General features: G+C 34.3%; 1 protein-coding gene across 1 annotated transcript in view; it reads left to right on the top strand.

The window, feature by feature from the left end:
- eys (eyes shut homolog) overlaps nt 1-17,992 on the top strand; it is a 300,156-nt gene that overhangs the window by 214,048 nt on the left and 68,116 nt on the right. The window contains exons 35-36 of the mRNA XM_067386962.1: nt 7,010-7,171; nt 14,843-14,993. Coding sequence (XP_067243063.1) covers nt 7,010-7,171; nt 14,843-14,993 — 313 coding nt within the window. The remainder of the gene's footprint in view (nt 1-7,009; nt 7,172-14,842; nt 14,994-17,992) is intronic.

The raw sequence follows: 17,992 nt of genomic DNA, 5'->3' as shown, positions 1-17,992 counted from the left end.
TAACATACTGTAACATATTGAGAACATAGTTCACAATAGTGGCCCTTAATTCAACAGAAACGTGCCTGCGCCCTTTGCCTTATCTACGCCTTCCTCTGTTTTGCCTCCCTACCCTTCTACCACACATCCCTACCCTTCTTCTTCCCTGCTGTTGACCCTGTTTGTTTCCATGTTGTTCTTCCATTATCAGAAATTGAAACTTGTGTTGTGCTCTGTCTATATATGCTTTCCAGTTGTGGATTCATGACATGCATCTTTTAGCTGCTTTAGAGAACTGGTTGTGTCATTGGTTGATCTAATGCTTTACATTCCCCTGAATACATTAGTGAAAAACTGCAAAATGAATCAATTCAGGACACATTTACAAAAGTCTAATAGAAATGTATGGATAATATACTTGACACATTATGATAACTAGATCAACCATTTTGCATTTAATGACTTATGCGATGAACTCATGACTAGATGTTTTATGGGGTAAGATTATTCAACAGAGAACCACACAAGTTTTGAGCAACATGACATTAGCAGTTGATAATCGAAATTGAAATTTCCTGAATGTACTAAAGCATTTGTTCAAAAGAATGATAAACTGCTTTTATGATGTGCACAAGTGACTAGATGATGTGGTGTAGTTTTGAGAATTTCAAAAAAATGTGCCAAAGCGACTGAGAAAAACTGTAACAATGCAAAATAGTATAAGTTAACATTAACCTGTATAGATTAATAAATGTTTAAATGAATAAAATAACTCTGATACCTAATGCATATACCATGTTAAACTAAATATTAACAATCCGAACCTTATCGTAAAGTGTTACCAGTTTATACATACAGTATGCTGTACACTCAGTCCTGCATTATAGTCAAGAATATGGTAAGCGAAATACAATACCCACACATATACAAGTGAAATTTGAATAGTCAAAAAAATGTGATGTCAGCAATGTTGCTAATGACAAGTTGTCATCAAGATGAAATGACTTTATTTGCCTCTCAGCATTTTTCACAGCTTGGTCAGATCGTGCCCTCCTTTGGGAGCTGTGGATGCACATGTGCATTACACCTCAAGAGTAATAATACAGACAGGGTTTGGTGTCAGGGCATTAGTATATATACAAGATGGTTTGCTCTGTATAAAACTGCTCAGCTTGCTTTCTGACTTATTTTGGGGCATAATCTTGACACACGAGTCTCTAAAGGCGGAAAGAGCGCTTTGCTGCACATACTGTATGGTGCACACTATACTTCAGAGAGCATTTACAGCTGTCTGTCACTTTATCTATTTACCTGTTTCAGGATCAGGTTTTTTGCATGGACCACTTTGTTTATTCAGGCATTTATTGATAAAACGAACCGTCAGCGAGGAGTCTTCCGTTCTATAAAAAGCAGGAAGGCAACCGGTGACCTCTCTCAATAACTCACTCAGCACTTCCGTGCTCTTACGCCCTTTTCTCAGCACCTCCGCCATTTGTTCTCAAAGTGCTAATTTGCAGATAATTAAGTAATCCACTGAAATGTTATTTGTCCCTCTGGGCACTATGCAAAGCAAGGGGGTTGCTATATTCAGGGCTGACTCATTTGTAGTCCCCCCATGGGAAATATCACATAATCAAGCAGACACTGTATTAAATAATTCCTTCGAGCTTTTTCGGGTACAAGTTTCTGTACATCTTTTTTTTCTTTTTTTTCTTTTTTTTTCTGATGACCGCATGACATTCCTTGTTTCTGTGCATGTACAGTAGTGGCCAAAAGTGATGTCCAGCCTAAGAAAAATGTAATTTTCACCCTTTATTCAAATATTTTTAAAATGTATTAAAGATTTTGTAAGCATATTACATAGTTGTGCTGCCTTGGAGTCAATTGTTTTATTTGTGATAATGCAATGAAACATGCCAAATTGTGCGGACATAATTTTTGGCCAGCCTGTCATACAAAGAAATTATGAACACTTGCAAAAACAATAGAGAATTAACAAAATATTAATAAGTGATTAAGTGGTAGTCAAAAAAGTGGTTGTTGTTGTTTTTTGCAAATAATTTCTTCAGATAAATACGTTAACCAAGTTTAGTGTTTTGTTCTTCCCTCATATTTAAAATATTTAAAAAATGTAAAATATTTTCCTCATATTAAAAACAAATATCCCCTCTGGACATCACTTTTGGCTGCTACTGTACACTAAAAAAAATAGTGTAGAAAACACAGAAATCAAAGAAACATTAAGTAACACATTGAATTAAATTAATGAAACAGTATTTCGTTGTAAAACACACACTAAGGCAACATTTACACTGCATGTCTTGATGCCCAATTCTGATTTGTTGAATATATCCATTTTTTTTATTTATCCATATCCAATATCTGCATTTACACTATACACTTGGTGAAACAAGCCAAGGTAGACATACTAACCTGGAAAAGCTTAAGCCAAAAAGGAAGTAAAAATGGTACGATTCGCAATGGATGAAGACAAAATGATAATACAAACGTTTGCTTTCCGCACCATCTTTAAATGTCAGCAAAACATTGGTCAGTCCACTTACATGGCAAAGGCACATATCCGATTCTTGTCAATTGGCCTTAAAACCAATCTGAGAATATCGGAATCCATGTCCTTTTTGCCTGCTTACACGTTCATAGGTCATCTGCTCCATACGGGAGGAAAACATCAGAATTGGGTCATTTGAATCATTTAATGTAAATGTGGTCCAATTACCTGTTTTATTTACAACTTTGAAAAGTTATTTTTTACAATGTAATCACTTAGTCATTTTCACCGCTGATGGCGCAATATCTACTGTTTGCTGCATCGAAGTTGTCTGTGATGCCCAAGAAAAAGGCACCGTCTCCTCTTTCAGCTAGTCGTTTGCTTTTCTTTCCCTTCGCCTATCCATCAAGACTGTTTCTGTGCTTATCTCACGGTTCATCAGCCTCGTAAAACTCCCCCTTAAACAGTAGCCCTGAGAGTGTGCACTATTTTCTGCTGAGTTAGAGGAATCGGGAAGCTGTTTGAAAGGCTCCTTCGGTCTGACTGCAGTCCAATCTTAGAGGAGCGCTGGGACTCGCTCGGTTTGCTTGGCCGCTTTCTGAGCCTCAAACTCTGTTTGGTGGTGGCAGACCTTCTGGGTGCAGGGAGTGGGTGGAGTCCGAGGGCTGTTTATTTGCTGACAAAGTTTTTCGATGAGAATTATTATAACAAGTCTAGGATTTGACAGAGGAGCCTCTCTTCCTTTAGTCTGAGTCAAATTAGAGTTTGCCGCTTGGCACAATGATTATTGTCACTGTTGGTGCTTGATGCGGGGAGCGGAAGAGTAATATTCTCTGGGGCAACAGGCGAGATTAATCCTGGTACACAAGTGTGACAGATTCTTCTGGTTCTACTAAAGAGATTTACCGTCCGTCCTGAAAATCTGATTATAGATGCATTTCTGAAGTGAAAATGGAAAATTCTGCTACACTATTATGTTGTATAGATAAAGTGCATTTATCATTACTCATATTTAAGCAAGATAGAGGATAGTCTGTTGGTTTTTTTTTTTAAATAAAACATTTGTAAGATACAATTTAAAAGCTCAGGCTTTGACTTAAATGTGCAAATAAAATAATCGAAATAATAATAATCTAAAATAAATGCAGATCTGAAAGGTCAAAGGGGTCGTCAAAGACTCATTATTTTTTCACAGGACGCTTGGGAGGAAATTTTGTCTTTCACTGTCATTATTTTCAGGATGGATGGTTTGCAGTTAAGATATTGCCTAAACAGCATCTGTAACAAGCCACTAGACACAATGTTAGACCCAAACACTTTATCATGTTGATCATAATGGATTGTTATCTGAATCTCTGCATCTGCAATGACAACCAGACCAGCCTGCATGTAGGGAATGAAGAAAAATAATCTGATTTAATATTTCTATGTTCTGTAAATCCTTAAATTACTACAGAACAGGGGTCTGCAAACTAGGGTCTGGGTAATATTCATTTTAATATATTGAGTAAATAAATACATTTTACAGAATCTGACATTTTTACAGTTTCGTTTTGTCATTGGTCAGAAATCATGAGATTAATTCCAAATTATTTATTCTATTCTGTTATTCTGTTTTACACATATTTGCAATATATATATTTTTTTACATTTTTAAGAGTCTTATGTAAAAAAAATATATATATATATATTGATGGAAACTATTGTATGTTTTGTCATGTTTTCATGCATTAACAAAATAGTGTTGTAAAAGAAAAATAAGCAGAATAAAGTGGTAAAAATGTCAGTTTAAGATGAACATTGATGAGTTGAATCAACTCCACAGCAACTACATAAATTTATCCACTAACCATTCAGAAATTTCCAGTTGCATTCTAAAAGTTGTAACTTCTTCCTGAGTCTTTCCATCAGTGTCCAACTCCGGTTTGAACAATGTAAGGCTGAACAGCGTTACTGACAATCATCATTTTGGCTGCGTGAGATTGTCCAGCTTTGTTGTTGATGAGCAACCCGAAGCGCGAGCTGTTTAAAACTTTGCTTTCTCTTTTGGAAAGTGGGCAAGGTGCAGCAGCTCATTTGCACTTAAAGGGACACACAAAATGGCGTGTTTTTGCTCACACCCAAATAGGGGAAAATTTGACGAGCTATAATAAATAATTTGTGGAGTATTTTGAGCTGAAACTTCACACATTCTGGGGACACCAGAGACTTATATTACATCTTGTAAAAGGGGAATTTTTTTATTTTTTACATTTCCACCTTCCACATTTTAAGTCCCCTTTAAATATAAAAATAAATGCAATTTTAATAATATAGAAAGTTGTAAATTAAAAATGTGCAAACAATTATTTTTATTTTTGAAGACTTGTTGGAAGTCGTAAGATTAATCTAATTTTTCAAAATTTTCTTAGACCTAGTTTTATGCTTCTATTCGGTTTTATCTGACATCTAACATACTCCAATACTGGGATGTTGAACTATTCTTCGAAATGACAGGCAGCAGTGTGGATTAAAATATGAAATATTTTTTTAAAAAAATGTCTCTACCAAAAAAAACAAAACTGGTCCCTTGGTTAGTTACGTTTTAGTTTGTCATTGCCAAAGTCATGTACAGTAAATTGCCGCTCTCGGCCTCCCTGAGAGCTGTATCCTTGATCTTGCTGAATCAACCTTTATATGTGGTACGTAGACCTGTATGAGCAACACCCTGACACGCGTTCACCACAGATGGGCCATGCTGAAGTCTTGTCACATATGCCTTGACAGTGTCACGCTACATACATTGCCTTCTGTGTAAAAGCTAACAGATCATTACCGCTGCAGAGAGGTCGTGACCATAGCAGACAACACCCACCTTCCTCTTCCCCTAGAGTCACTGTCGTCTGTCACCCTCTGGGAGATAACATTGCTCCAGAACAGGTCCTGACAGGATCCTCCTGCCTTTGTGTGTAGGCTACTTATCAGAGCCTAGCAGACATTTCTGCTCTTGACTGTGCATTCAGCTTGGAGGTTATACTAGTAAATGGTCAAAATTTATGTCATAATCTTATAACTACAGGTTATGTATTTTAGTATTTGAAGATGACTGAAAATGTGAAGGAGTAGTTGACATGTCAGAGTGACATGCTATACTTCATCTAACACCAATAGACCCTTTTTACAGACTGTGAATGGTGCGTTTTCAAAGTTATCAACATTGCAAATGTAGTTACGTTTTTTTTTTTTTTTTTAAATTGTATACATTTTTAATGCTATATTTTGTGCTATATTACCTTGGCAGTTGTTTACTAACCCTTTTTTTTTTTTTTTTAAATTAACACTGCTGCGAGGGTGTCCCTCAATTAATATAAAGTCATAAAAGTAAATGTATTTAATGACACAAAATATGAATATGCAGTATAATATATATATATATATATATATATATATATAGAGAGAGAGAGAGAGAGAGAGAGAGAGAGAGAGAGAGAGAGAGAGAGAGAGATTTATGTTGTAGAACAAAACATCAAAGTATCATCAAGCTACGCTTTCCACAGGCTTTATTTTACTCGGAAATTGAAAAACCCCATTATAAAAACCCATAGGAAAATCTCAAGGGAACCAGTGGTGAATTAGTCTTCTGAGTTTTGACATCATTCCTGCACTACTCTGTGTGTGTGTTGTGTGTGTCACATTAAATGAGTGTTTACTTTTATGACCTCATATTAATTGAGAGCCTTTTAAATATTTGTTCTTCTAAAGATTGATTTGTCACAACATTAAAAAGGGCAACGTGGTGAAAAGGCTGTATGTTTACTTGAATTGTCAACGTTACCTTTTACAAGTACACTGTAAAACCGAACAGTGAAATTAATTAAATTAAATGAGTTTATTTCACTCAAATAATAATGAAAGTTCATTGTACTTAATAGAAAAAAGTTGCATGAACTCAAAATTATATTGTAGTAAGCTGAACTTAATATGACTGAGTTGAGCTGCAGCAGATTTCTAATTCCCAGCATGCTTTGCGTCAGACCATATAAATAACTGTTGAAATTAAGTGTTATTTTGTGTGTTCTTGCACAAGATTAACATATGGAGATATAAGTTCACGTTTAATGTTGTGTTATGTTGGGATTCAGGGGTTCTGTTATGTTAGTTTTGTAGGGTTACCACTGTGGTGAAGAGTAGAGCCTGTGGTTAGGTTGGCTGATAATGTCTCTCTGATAGTTATAATAGCATGTGTTATTTGCTATGTAACATTTAACCAAGATCTGAATGTGATGTTTATGTAAATTAACATTATGATGAGTTGGGAAAGGGATACTGGTGACGGGATTGTTAGTGAGAGACACCTGTGCACCACACTGGCCTTGATCCGCTTCCATGGCTCTCAGCCCCGCCCCACCTGTCACAAACATTTTAAGTTCTACCAACTTTAAAAAAATATGTTAGTTTACTTAAATGTTTTGAGTATTTTGAACTTATTGGGTTTTACAGTGTAGAATTATTGTTTTTTTTTTTTTAAATCTTCTTTTTCAGATACAACAGTCTTTTTCCCTCGATTTGATGGTACCTCTTTCTTGGAGTTGCCGTCTCTGACGTCCCTGTTTCAGTCAGACACTCACTTTACGAGTCATTCCTCTGAGGACACCGTGTATTTCACAATGAAGAGCAAGACACCTCATGGTACTATTCTCTACAGTGAGTATCTGAGAGCCACCAGAGAATACAGCACATACAGACCCCGTGAAATCAAAATTGTAGTTGGTATAGTGAGCACATCTATGTGCTAAAATGAATATTTAGTATAAATACAGATTTAATTTTATTTTATTTTTTTTTTAAACAACCAAAATATAGATGACACGCCTTGCATGCAGGGGTGCATGCTAATTTTTGTCAATTAAAATGCACTCTTAGTATATCCTCTCCCCCTAATACTATCTGTGTTCAAATAAGCTGGTTAGCATATCCCAGTTACCCCCTACTCTTTATCAAAAGTACAGTAAAAACCATAATATGAATATTTTCTATTTTAATGTATTTTAAAATGTAATTTATTCCTGTAATGGTAAAGCTGAATTTTCAGCATCATTACTCCAGTCTTCAGTGTCACATGATCCTTCAGAAATCATTCTAATATGGTGAAAATAATGAGACATTTCTTAATAATTATCAATGTTGAAAACAGTAGTGCTGCTTAATATTTTATAGAAACTGTGATACTCTTTTTCAAGATTCTTTGTAGAATAGAAAGAACAGCATTTATTAGAAATAGAAATCTTTTGTAACATTATAAATGTTTTTACTGACACAAGTCTACTGGTCATTTTTAAAAGGGATAAGCCATTAGAGTAATGCTTGTCAAAACATGTAGTGCAGGGATGATCTATTTTTGTAGGCCAAAACCCAGAAATGAGTTAGCTTTTAAGCACTTCCGTTTCTATCGTTCTGAAGTCAATGGTTAAATGCTTGAAATAAATGTCTGCAGTGAACACAAGCTCAAGATATTTTCATGTTTTATTCTACAATATAAAATACATCAGTAATGCCCTCTTTTTTTTTAAGTTTTTACTTTTTTTGTAAAAGACGGTTGGCTGAATGGGACTGTAGAGGTTGTCGGGGACATTACACGTCATCAGCCGAACAGGTAAACTCATTATAATTCAAACTTTTAGGAAAATGTCTTTAAACAAAGACTGAAAGGTTGTCAGAAGCTTACTGATGGTGACGTTGAAGTCATGCGACCGCGGTGTAGTTCGTTTTTATACTACGTTTAGCCTACCTTTTAACTTCTGCCGATTGTATTTAGGCTTCAAAATTCATAAAAGTTGTGAAGATTATCTCAATGAAAAAAGCAAATGAGAATCATAAGCTTTTGTTAGTCACAGACCTTATTTTCTGCAATAAACCAAAAGCCAATGTAAAAAACGTATCAGGTTTTTGTCGAGGGAACCAGGATGATGTTGTCTCCTGGGTTGGCCTACAAAAATCCGTCATCCCTGCACCAATCTATTATGGGGTCTTTTAATAGCTAAATATGCTAATGTCAAGTGATCCATGCCTTATGTATTACTATTTGTGACTCAGAAAGAGTTTGCATAATACTTTGATAAACCACCTTTACATTCCTGCAGATTTTAGGTTTTTTTTTTTTTTTTTTGCAGAAATGTATCTAATACAATGTACCATGGAAACCTTATTAGGTCTTCAAGCATTTCTACAACACAGACTTCATTATCAGTGCTAATTCTAAACCAGTGACATATTCGTCATAAATTATATGTCTCTATGGCTACATGCTCGTTGCTTGCTCCAAGATTATGTTGAACAGCTGTATATAAATACACATAGCGCATGTTACAATAATAATGTCAGTTTGATTTGAGAGGCATGTAATTAATTTTGACATCACATTCATGATATATTTTCGCTGTTTGCACCTGATGTGTCTATTGAATAGCAATCACCTACAAACGATGAGGAAAGTTTGACTCGATAACTCGCACTCTTTCGTGTGTGTTAATGAATAATTGGCTTCCCAGCCTCCCTCGCTGCGGATTACACACACTGAGTTATGAGACTGTGAATATAACTGTAAGCCTCAGTGCTAAATTAAAACGCCGGACAGTCGACTGTACCTCTTTATCCAGTAATGAAGTCCTCTCTCAGGACATGTTAATGACATAGCAAATGTCTCTAGGTGAAATCAATCACACCAGTATATGTGCTATGGGCTGAATTTAAAGTTATGATGGCTGATCCCATTAGCTAATTGGCAAAGCCTGCTGGTGATGCTCTTCAATTACTTTGTCCTAAACAAATATGGTCCCTTGGCTGGGCCGAACTCCAAATGAATGAGTATTTGGGGATTTTACCTGTAATTGAGTGAATTAGATTTACATTAATTATAATGTATTAAAATTTTAAGTAGCATCATTATTGGAAAACAAGAATATATATTTTGTTCTTTCAGACGTTGCCTTGCTGACAAATCTTGGTTGTACATGAGAGTTCGTTTTTTTCAATCAAATTATTGACGTTATAATTGGCTATAAATATTAACCATGTACATACCAATTAACCAATATTATATCCAAAAGCACTCACTGTCAATCTGGTACCTTGTAAACACAAATTTGTTTTCAGGCTAATTGATTAAAAATAATTTGTGTTCTTACTTCGGGAAGTCTGACTAAAGTAAGCCAATCAGATTAGAGCTTGTCAGATGGAGAAACAACTTTCCAGTTTTCTGAATGGACTGTGGTCGATCTGTCACCAAATTTACTCTTTCTAAATGTCAAAAATCAAATTGCATGTGATTTCAAAAATTGTGGGTGGACCCATTTTGTTATTCCGCTGAATATTGTGTTATATATGCATGCTACATATGCAAAATATTGTAATTCAGTGTCAAGTGCTTTATCAATCATATCGTTTTACTGTCACATTTGCGGTCTACATTGTTCAAAAGTTTCAAGCTTATTCCAAATGACTGAAATGCAGTCCATATTACATCAGTAGCAGCGGTCTTGGCAATCACCTGACATTTAAATAACCTGATAGGGAGATGAGTCATGTCTATAAATTGTTGGCACTAAAGGCAGAGCTGGATGAAACTGTCATCTTTGAATGAGATTGCTCTTGATGTCAAGTTAGAAAATTCATTTTACTTCCACCCTGTCAGATTAGTCTTGCATATGCAGCTCACCTGACACGGCCAATATGACAGTGTTTATCTCATGTCTCAACCTGTCAGAGTCTTCATGAAATTCCTTTTATAGATTAGCCATGTAAAAAAAAAAGAGAGGGAGCAAGCATTTGGGTTCGCTCTCTCGTTCTGCTAGTGACATATTCATCAATTTTAGAGGAGGGAAACTGACTGATTTAATTAGAATGATCTCCCAACCCGGCATGAATGTGATTAGTGAGTTATTTATTTTTCTGTGGCGGATGGACTTTTGATCAATGTCAATTTTATCCAAATTATTTCAATTCGTACAGTGTGGTCCTAAAGAGACAAAATGCTTGTATTTTCCATTTTTCTTATTATATTATATTATATTATATTATATTATATTATATTATATTATATTATATTATATTATATTATATTATATTATATTATATTATATTATATTATATTATATTATATTATATTATATTATATTGTATTATATTGTATTATATTATATTATATTATATTATATTATTCCTTGCACAAACTAGGAATTCTCAAAATTGACTTTAAAGTAGGGCTGGGCGATATATGGAATGCTTTTGTCACGCGCATTTCGTCAGTAAAGCCGGTTCCCTGATTACCGCTAAATCGCCATCACCTGCTTTCAAATGGAGCAGCATTTAATAGACAGAGCCGTAGTTCACTGATTAATTTAAACTCTTTTAGTGGGGTTCAAATGTCAGAGACATCTAGTAAAATGGTTATACACTCTAAAAATATGGATTGAAAATGGACAAACTCAGTGATTGGGTTGTTTTAACCCAGAGGTTGGGTTAAATGTTTGCCCAACCTGCTTGGTAGTTTTATTTAACTCAACTATTGTTTATAAATTACTGTATTGCTTACTTAAAATTAGCCCAAAGTATGTTAGAAATGAACATTTATTAATATGTTTAACAAATTAACATTTATTAATAGGTTTGATGAATAATAATTAAACAATAAACATTTATTAAATTGTTTATTAATAAATGTTCACCTTTTGATTATTATTGTTGCCCAGTAATTATGTGTCTGATTTTTAATTTCCACCCTACCACTGGGTTAAAACAACCCAATCGCTCGGTTTGTCCATTTTCAAATCAACTTGGGTTGTTTTTAACCCAGCATTGTATAGTGTAATTATATTATATTATATTATATTATATTATATTATATTATATTATATTATATTATATTATATTATATTATATTATATTATATTATATTATATTATATTATATTATATTATATTATATTATATTATATTATATTATATTATATTCCTGTCCTTGATTCTGATTGGTCAATAGCATTGTTTTATTCACGATAAAACATGGCTATGACCATTTCAGCAGTTCTGTGTATCACTACACAACACCCATAGCAACCACTCTTAGCAACGTAAACTGTTTGTTCTCAATTGATACTGTTCATTGAAGCTTACTGTATTATGTAGAAGAGTATTGTGAGAAAGAGATCGAGTGAGCGATTGTATTACCTGCAATATCTTGTCCTTTTAACAGTTAAGGGGTTTTCCTGTGACTGACAGCGCTAGTCAAAGCATTTGTCAGTAGGCCCTTTTCACATGATGTCACACTTCAGTTTGGACTCGAAGCAGTGGATCCTCACTTTCATCAGCACTGTAGGATACTAGAGCCATTCGAATGAAGTGCACTGATGACTGTAGTCACCTAATTTCATGTAAATTCAAGGCGATGTGTTTGGCAGATCTCAAACGAACTTACTGATCGGCGAGATTTGCTGCTTGAAGTCGGAGAAGGAGTTGAAAATGGAGCACTGAAGCCGTACTCTTTCTGCTGCCCATAGTAACTTGCAAACTTTGCTGTCTTTATTGCAGATTAAGCTGTTTAGATGTATTTGTGAAATGAATGCACGTTTCCGACATTTACGTGCAACAAAAGACTTTTCATTTAATGTTTAATGTACTAAATTCAGTGACAGTATGTACAAGAACAGTCAAAATAAGCTTATTCTTTTTAAATAACAAAGTCTATTTTTTTTCATTTTTATTTCGATAAACATGACATACATAAGTAAATAAAAAATGTTTAATATATTTCTATTACATGAAGACAGTTAATTTTGTAAAAACTTGTCATCTCTTTATTGCAGAACAAGACATACACAAATATACAGAGGATTTACTACAGTACTCGTTGTCACATTAATTATTTCTCCAGGGAATAACATTAAATGAACACATATTCTGTACTTTCATTTTGTATTTTCTATTTCTTACAAATTATACAATCTTAATATATTGCACCAGTTCAGTTTAAACTGGTATGATGTAAATGATCTAAAATCTTCACACCATTAATTATTTGGGATATTATATGTGGATGTGCTACTTTCAGGTGTCCTTCACTCATAAATAAATCTCACATGAGCAATGCCGTTACCATACCAATTTCTAAAATTAAAGATGTTTTTAAAGACAATATTCTTGATATTCTAAATAGGCTAACAGATTTGTGTGGACACTCAATCGTTGTCATAAAACTGCAATAAAAAAAGCAATTCAAGGACACAAGTCTGCAGTGCTAAAGTTGCTAGCGGAAACCCTAAGCAAGGCAGTTACAGAATGGAAATAATAAATAACATGACCAAAGGAACCCAACTGTGTAAATACGTTAAAATTATTAGTCTTACTGTTGACATTTAGTTCACATTTAATGTTATTACAGCATTTTCCTGAGAAGTCGCCGGCGTGAAGGTAAGACGGAACTAAAGATCCACTGCTTTGTGGATAGGCGGAAGTTATCTGACGTCGTTATGAAAAGGGCCTGTTGAAGCGGATATTATATTATATTTCAATGTCGCAAATTAATATTTGATTAGTGGCCTAGAAATAATACAGAGTATTTCCTCCCCATTATAATTTATGTTTGTTTTAACATGTTTTAATACATTTTCCATAAACCTGTTTAAAGGTTTAAATGGGGAAAAAATAAATCCTATTATATTACAATGTGGGCTCACACTTTTGGGAGGAATCTATCTCAAAAATGTAAACTCAAAGAAAAAGGAGCAGCAAGGCACCATTGGTATTGGATCTATAATGTAATAATTAAATTCAGCTCAATGTTTTCATTTTGTCTATCACTAAATTAACCTTCTGTGTCCAAGTGTTTTTCCGATCTTGGATTGTAACACTCAGATGTGTGCAGCCCAGTCTGAGTTTAAGGCAAGAAATCACTCTATAGATCAAAGGAAGTTAGTCAGAAGACATGCATCAGAATGCTCAGAGTTAGACCTGCATCTCATCCGTTCCCTCCCCTCAAAACAAAACCTTCCCACAAGCTCCACGTCAGACTCCCGTTGGGCTTCAGTCATCAGCCGAAGAGAGGAAGAGTGAATATAACAGGTGACAGGTACTGACAAGAGGATGCACGCTCTGTTAGACCCAGTACAGGGCCATTGGGACAATAAGGAGTAATTTGTCATTTCCTTACACCCCCCGCCCCATCCCTTTTTCATAAAAAAGATGAAGAAATACAACTGTAGTTCATGCAGTAGGTGTCAAGTGCATCTGCAATGACTGGGGTTGTTGCCAGATATGCCACAGCAAGCAGGAAGCTTGACAATATTGTTGTGACTACTCAAGCTCAGATGGGAATAAAATAGGCGCTTATTGATTTAGTTGTGATACCTTGTGCGTCTGTACGCCGTAAACCTTGATATGCTTATGTACTTAAACAGTGTACTTATATTTACCACTTGGTTTGCAAACAAATTGAAGACACAACAAGGAAATGAAGATGTCAAACGTGAATGTATTAAAAAAAAATGGTCAGACCAAGAGCATGAATGCAAGTGTGATATTGCTTTTACAATTTGACAGATTGATAAAGTTAAAGGCAGAATATGTACATTTTTGCATTTTGCATTTTTTGCAGCTCACTTATTCAAAACAAAGGCCTAGTTTGATGATGCCTTTATTTTGCGGAATCATGGGAGGTGTTTTCTTTACATCTACAGCCGGTGCTTTTACATTTTAATCTTACATATTGTGCCTTTAATATTAAAGACACAGTATTACCTGTTTGTGCATTTCATTCCTGAGTGAATGATTCATTGACTCACTAATAGAGCCAGTCAATTGTTTTGTTATTTTTAACGAATTGGTTGAGTGAATGATTCATTGACTCACTCATAGAGCCAGTCAATTGTTTTTTTCTTTTTAACGAATTGGTTGAGTGAATGATTCACTGACTCACTCATAGAGCCAGTTAACTGTTTTGTTCTTTTTAACGAATTGGTTGAGTGAATGATTCATTGACTCACTCATAGAGCCAGTCAATTGTTTTGTTCTTTTTAACGAATTGGTTGAGTGAATGATTCATTGACTCACTCATAGAGCCAGTCAATTGTTTTGTTCTTTTTAATGAATTGGTTGAGTGAATGATTCATTGACTCACACCTAAACGGTAAGTTTTATTTCATACTAATGGTAAATGGACTCGGAGGAGAACCAGCATTTGAGTGAGTTCACAGAAGGTCAGAGATTTAGTATGACTGAAACAGGGTTTCTAGCCCCAAATTAAAACAGGTCATCACTAAATCTCATTATGATAAGCTCTAAGTGAAAGCTCCCTTATTTCTTTATGTTCCTTCTTCCCTTTCAGCCCGGGAGCGAAATTTCGGACACCGTTTCCTCCATGTGTTTCTCCAGAATGAAAGACCAGTAGCCAGGTTGGGCTGCAGTGAAACTCATGTTTTGACCGCAGCTACTCATCAAAACATCAGGAACGATAGCTTGGTGCCAATTACAGTGAGGTGAGAATTGTTTCATTTATTTTTACACTGCAAAACATCATTTTTTTTTAGTATTTTTGTCCTGTTTTAAAATATTTAAACACTAGTAAAATCTATTCAAAATCATAATTTCAAAATCAAAGTGCCATAGTTGAAGAAATACTCAAAAATATATATTTTTTTTCTTGAAGATGTGTTCATAAGTCAATTCTATGCATGTTTCATATATGCCAATTTTATATGCTCCTGCAGTATATCACAGCTACAGGTTTTAATATTGAATGTGTTATCATTTATAAATGGCAGCAGCTCTTTTCTGGGCTTTTTGTTTTTAGTTTATGCTCTGTGAATCACATGCCTGGGACTCATGAGTTTTGACATGTGAATGCTATGGGAATCACATCAAAGCTACTTTTTCATATGGCTCGGGTTTAATGTTTTTCTTTGTTGTAATTTCCATAATCACACGGCAACAATGAAACTTTCTGCAACATATCAGTCTTGGTTTGTTTCAACACCTAATAATAATGCAAATTAACATTATCTTGAGGGAGCCAGTCACCGTTTGTATGTAATTTCATAATTAATGTAATGAAATGAACATATATACATATAACCACTCAAATGGGAAATGTATTCAAGGCCACAAACTCGCACTATTACTATTATGATTTTTATCATATATTTAGTAAAGATGACCATGCTTGAATATATTGCTAATTTGCATAAGAATTCAAAATGTTTGAATGTCAAGAGGCTGTTAATAGAATTGCAATTATTTGCTATTAGCGTAATTACTGTATTAAATGATGTGAATCATTAAATGTTAGAATCAGGACTTTCAGTGTAATGAGTTAATTTAGTGCAAATAACTGTTTAAAAAAATGATGCATTGAAACAAAATATCATAATCCTCCTCCAATACTGACCTTGATAAAGCATTTTAAAAATGGCACAGTCATGGTGTAAAACTCTGAAAAACTGAGACAAAAGTCTGTATTTGTACATACAGAAGGCCAACAGTTTAAAACTACTGCAGATGGAATACAAATTTTTACTGAATGACAAGCCCTATACTTAGACCTAACCTGAAATTAATTACTCTCAAAAGGTATAAAAAAATTGTACTGGTAATGGTAAATGTATCGTTTATAAACCTACAGTGTCTACATGTTGTATGTATCTTTTTATATACAGTGGGTACAGAAAGTATTCAGACCCACTTAATTTTTTCACTCTTTGTTATATTGCAGCCATTTGCTAAAATCATTTAAGTTATTTTTTTTTTCTCATTGATGTACACACAGCACCCCATATTGACAGAAAAACACAGAATTGTTGACATTCGCAGATTTATTCAAAAAGAAAAACTTTTAACTTTTTTTACATCTTTGATGTTAGACTATTTAGCTGATGCAGTCTAGTCCTCGGCCATTAGAGTTCTGGATTTCACTTGTATATTTGAAGGGTTTCTTGAACAGCTTTTCTCCCATAGGGGATGTGTTTAGATGCCAAGCACTTCTAACTTAACAATCCGACAGCCTGTATCAGTTGTCTCTAGATATTCCTGCTGTCTTGTTTGACTCAGTGGTCTCATCTCTCAGGACTTGGAGAAGGTTTCTCCCCTTCTGTCACTCGTCTGAGGAAATACTCTGGCTGATGGAATGGAGATATTGTCAGATGTGCCATCTGCACTTTTCTGAATGTCTGCTTTCTTTGTTCTCAATATTCTACAGAATGAGTCATTCTTTTGACATTGACTCATCCATGTCCAATAAAATTTTGAATGATGTTGTAAGATACTGTAAAAATGGTGCATATAATCCTGTAGAAGTACCTGATTCAGAAGATACAGAATGAGAAATTAAAGGGGTCATGACAAGAGAAATCAAATTTGCCTTGGTCTTTTGACGTACGTTTAAAGGGCTTCGTACTTTTAAAACATCATGCAAGTTTCATAGCTTAAAATGTGTGCAAACTTTATTAACATTTAAAGTGAACCTCAAGAAACATATTAAAAATAATAATAATATTAATAATAAAATGTTATGGCCCCTTTAAAGTATAAAGTGCATTTGACATTCTTGGAGCACAAATTAAAAAAAAAAAAAAAAAAAATCTTTCTTGTCCATACAGTGAAATTCTATAGTGTCCAATGTTGCTTTGGGGTCCCATTGTCCTTCATTGTATAATAAACAAAAAATAGTTTAAATAATATTCATATCTTCTTTTGTGTTCCCCGGAAGAAAGAACAGCATGAAGGCAAGTAAATAATGACAAAATTTTAGTTTTGGGGTGAACTATCCTTTTAAGATCACAGGTTATTTTATAAGAGTAAAGGGTAAGTGTTGCTAAGCAAAACCACAAAAGAAACCAGAAATTCAAGAGTCAATTACAGAGGCAGCATGTGATAAGTCAAAAAGTGTCTTAAGTATCAAAATTGCACATTTTTGTAAAATCTCTTTAAAAGCACCGAGGATCAATGGCAAGTTTAACAGGATAAAAAGAAACACATCTCTAGTTAAAAAATGAAGTAGCAATTGACACAGCATGGTTTCTGAAGTAGTGAGCCTAAGAATGTCTTGAATTGGCCAATGTGCACCTGCTGCACCAGCAACTAAAACCTTTTAAAAGGAGTGCAGTACTGTCATTTAAATAACATTAAGAAAACAGCAAGTTAAAAACATCATTGCAAACAAATGCACATGCACCATGCTGTGCCATCAACTGATGCTGAAGACAACTGGGAGGGTTCCTTTGATTCACTTGTTTCCAGCAGAAGTGTTTTGCATTCACATTTGGAAAAGAAAAGAAAAGAAAAGAAAAGAAAAGAAAAGAAAAGAAAAGGAAAGAAAAGGAAAAAAAGAGAAATTTCTAGAAAAAGATTTTGCATGTTGCATATATTTCTGTGCATGTGTAAAATTGATATAAAATCCACAAAGTAACCAAAATCCACTTAAAGGTGCTAAAGAGGATGTTTTGTTTTATAAATTTTTGCAGTATTATTTGAAACTGTCCTC

Source organism: Chanodichthys erythropterus, chromosome 5 (genome assembly GCF_024489055.1).
Source record: "Chanodichthys erythropterus isolate Z2021 chromosome 5, ASM2448905v1, whole genome shotgun sequence".
In the NCBI taxonomy this organism is placed as follows: domain Eukaryota; kingdom Metazoa; phylum Chordata; class Actinopteri; order Cypriniformes; family Xenocyprididae; genus Chanodichthys; species Chanodichthys erythropterus.
The sequence above is the reverse complement of the archived record's forward strand: the minus strand, read 5'-3'. Positions and strand labels throughout refer to the sequence as shown.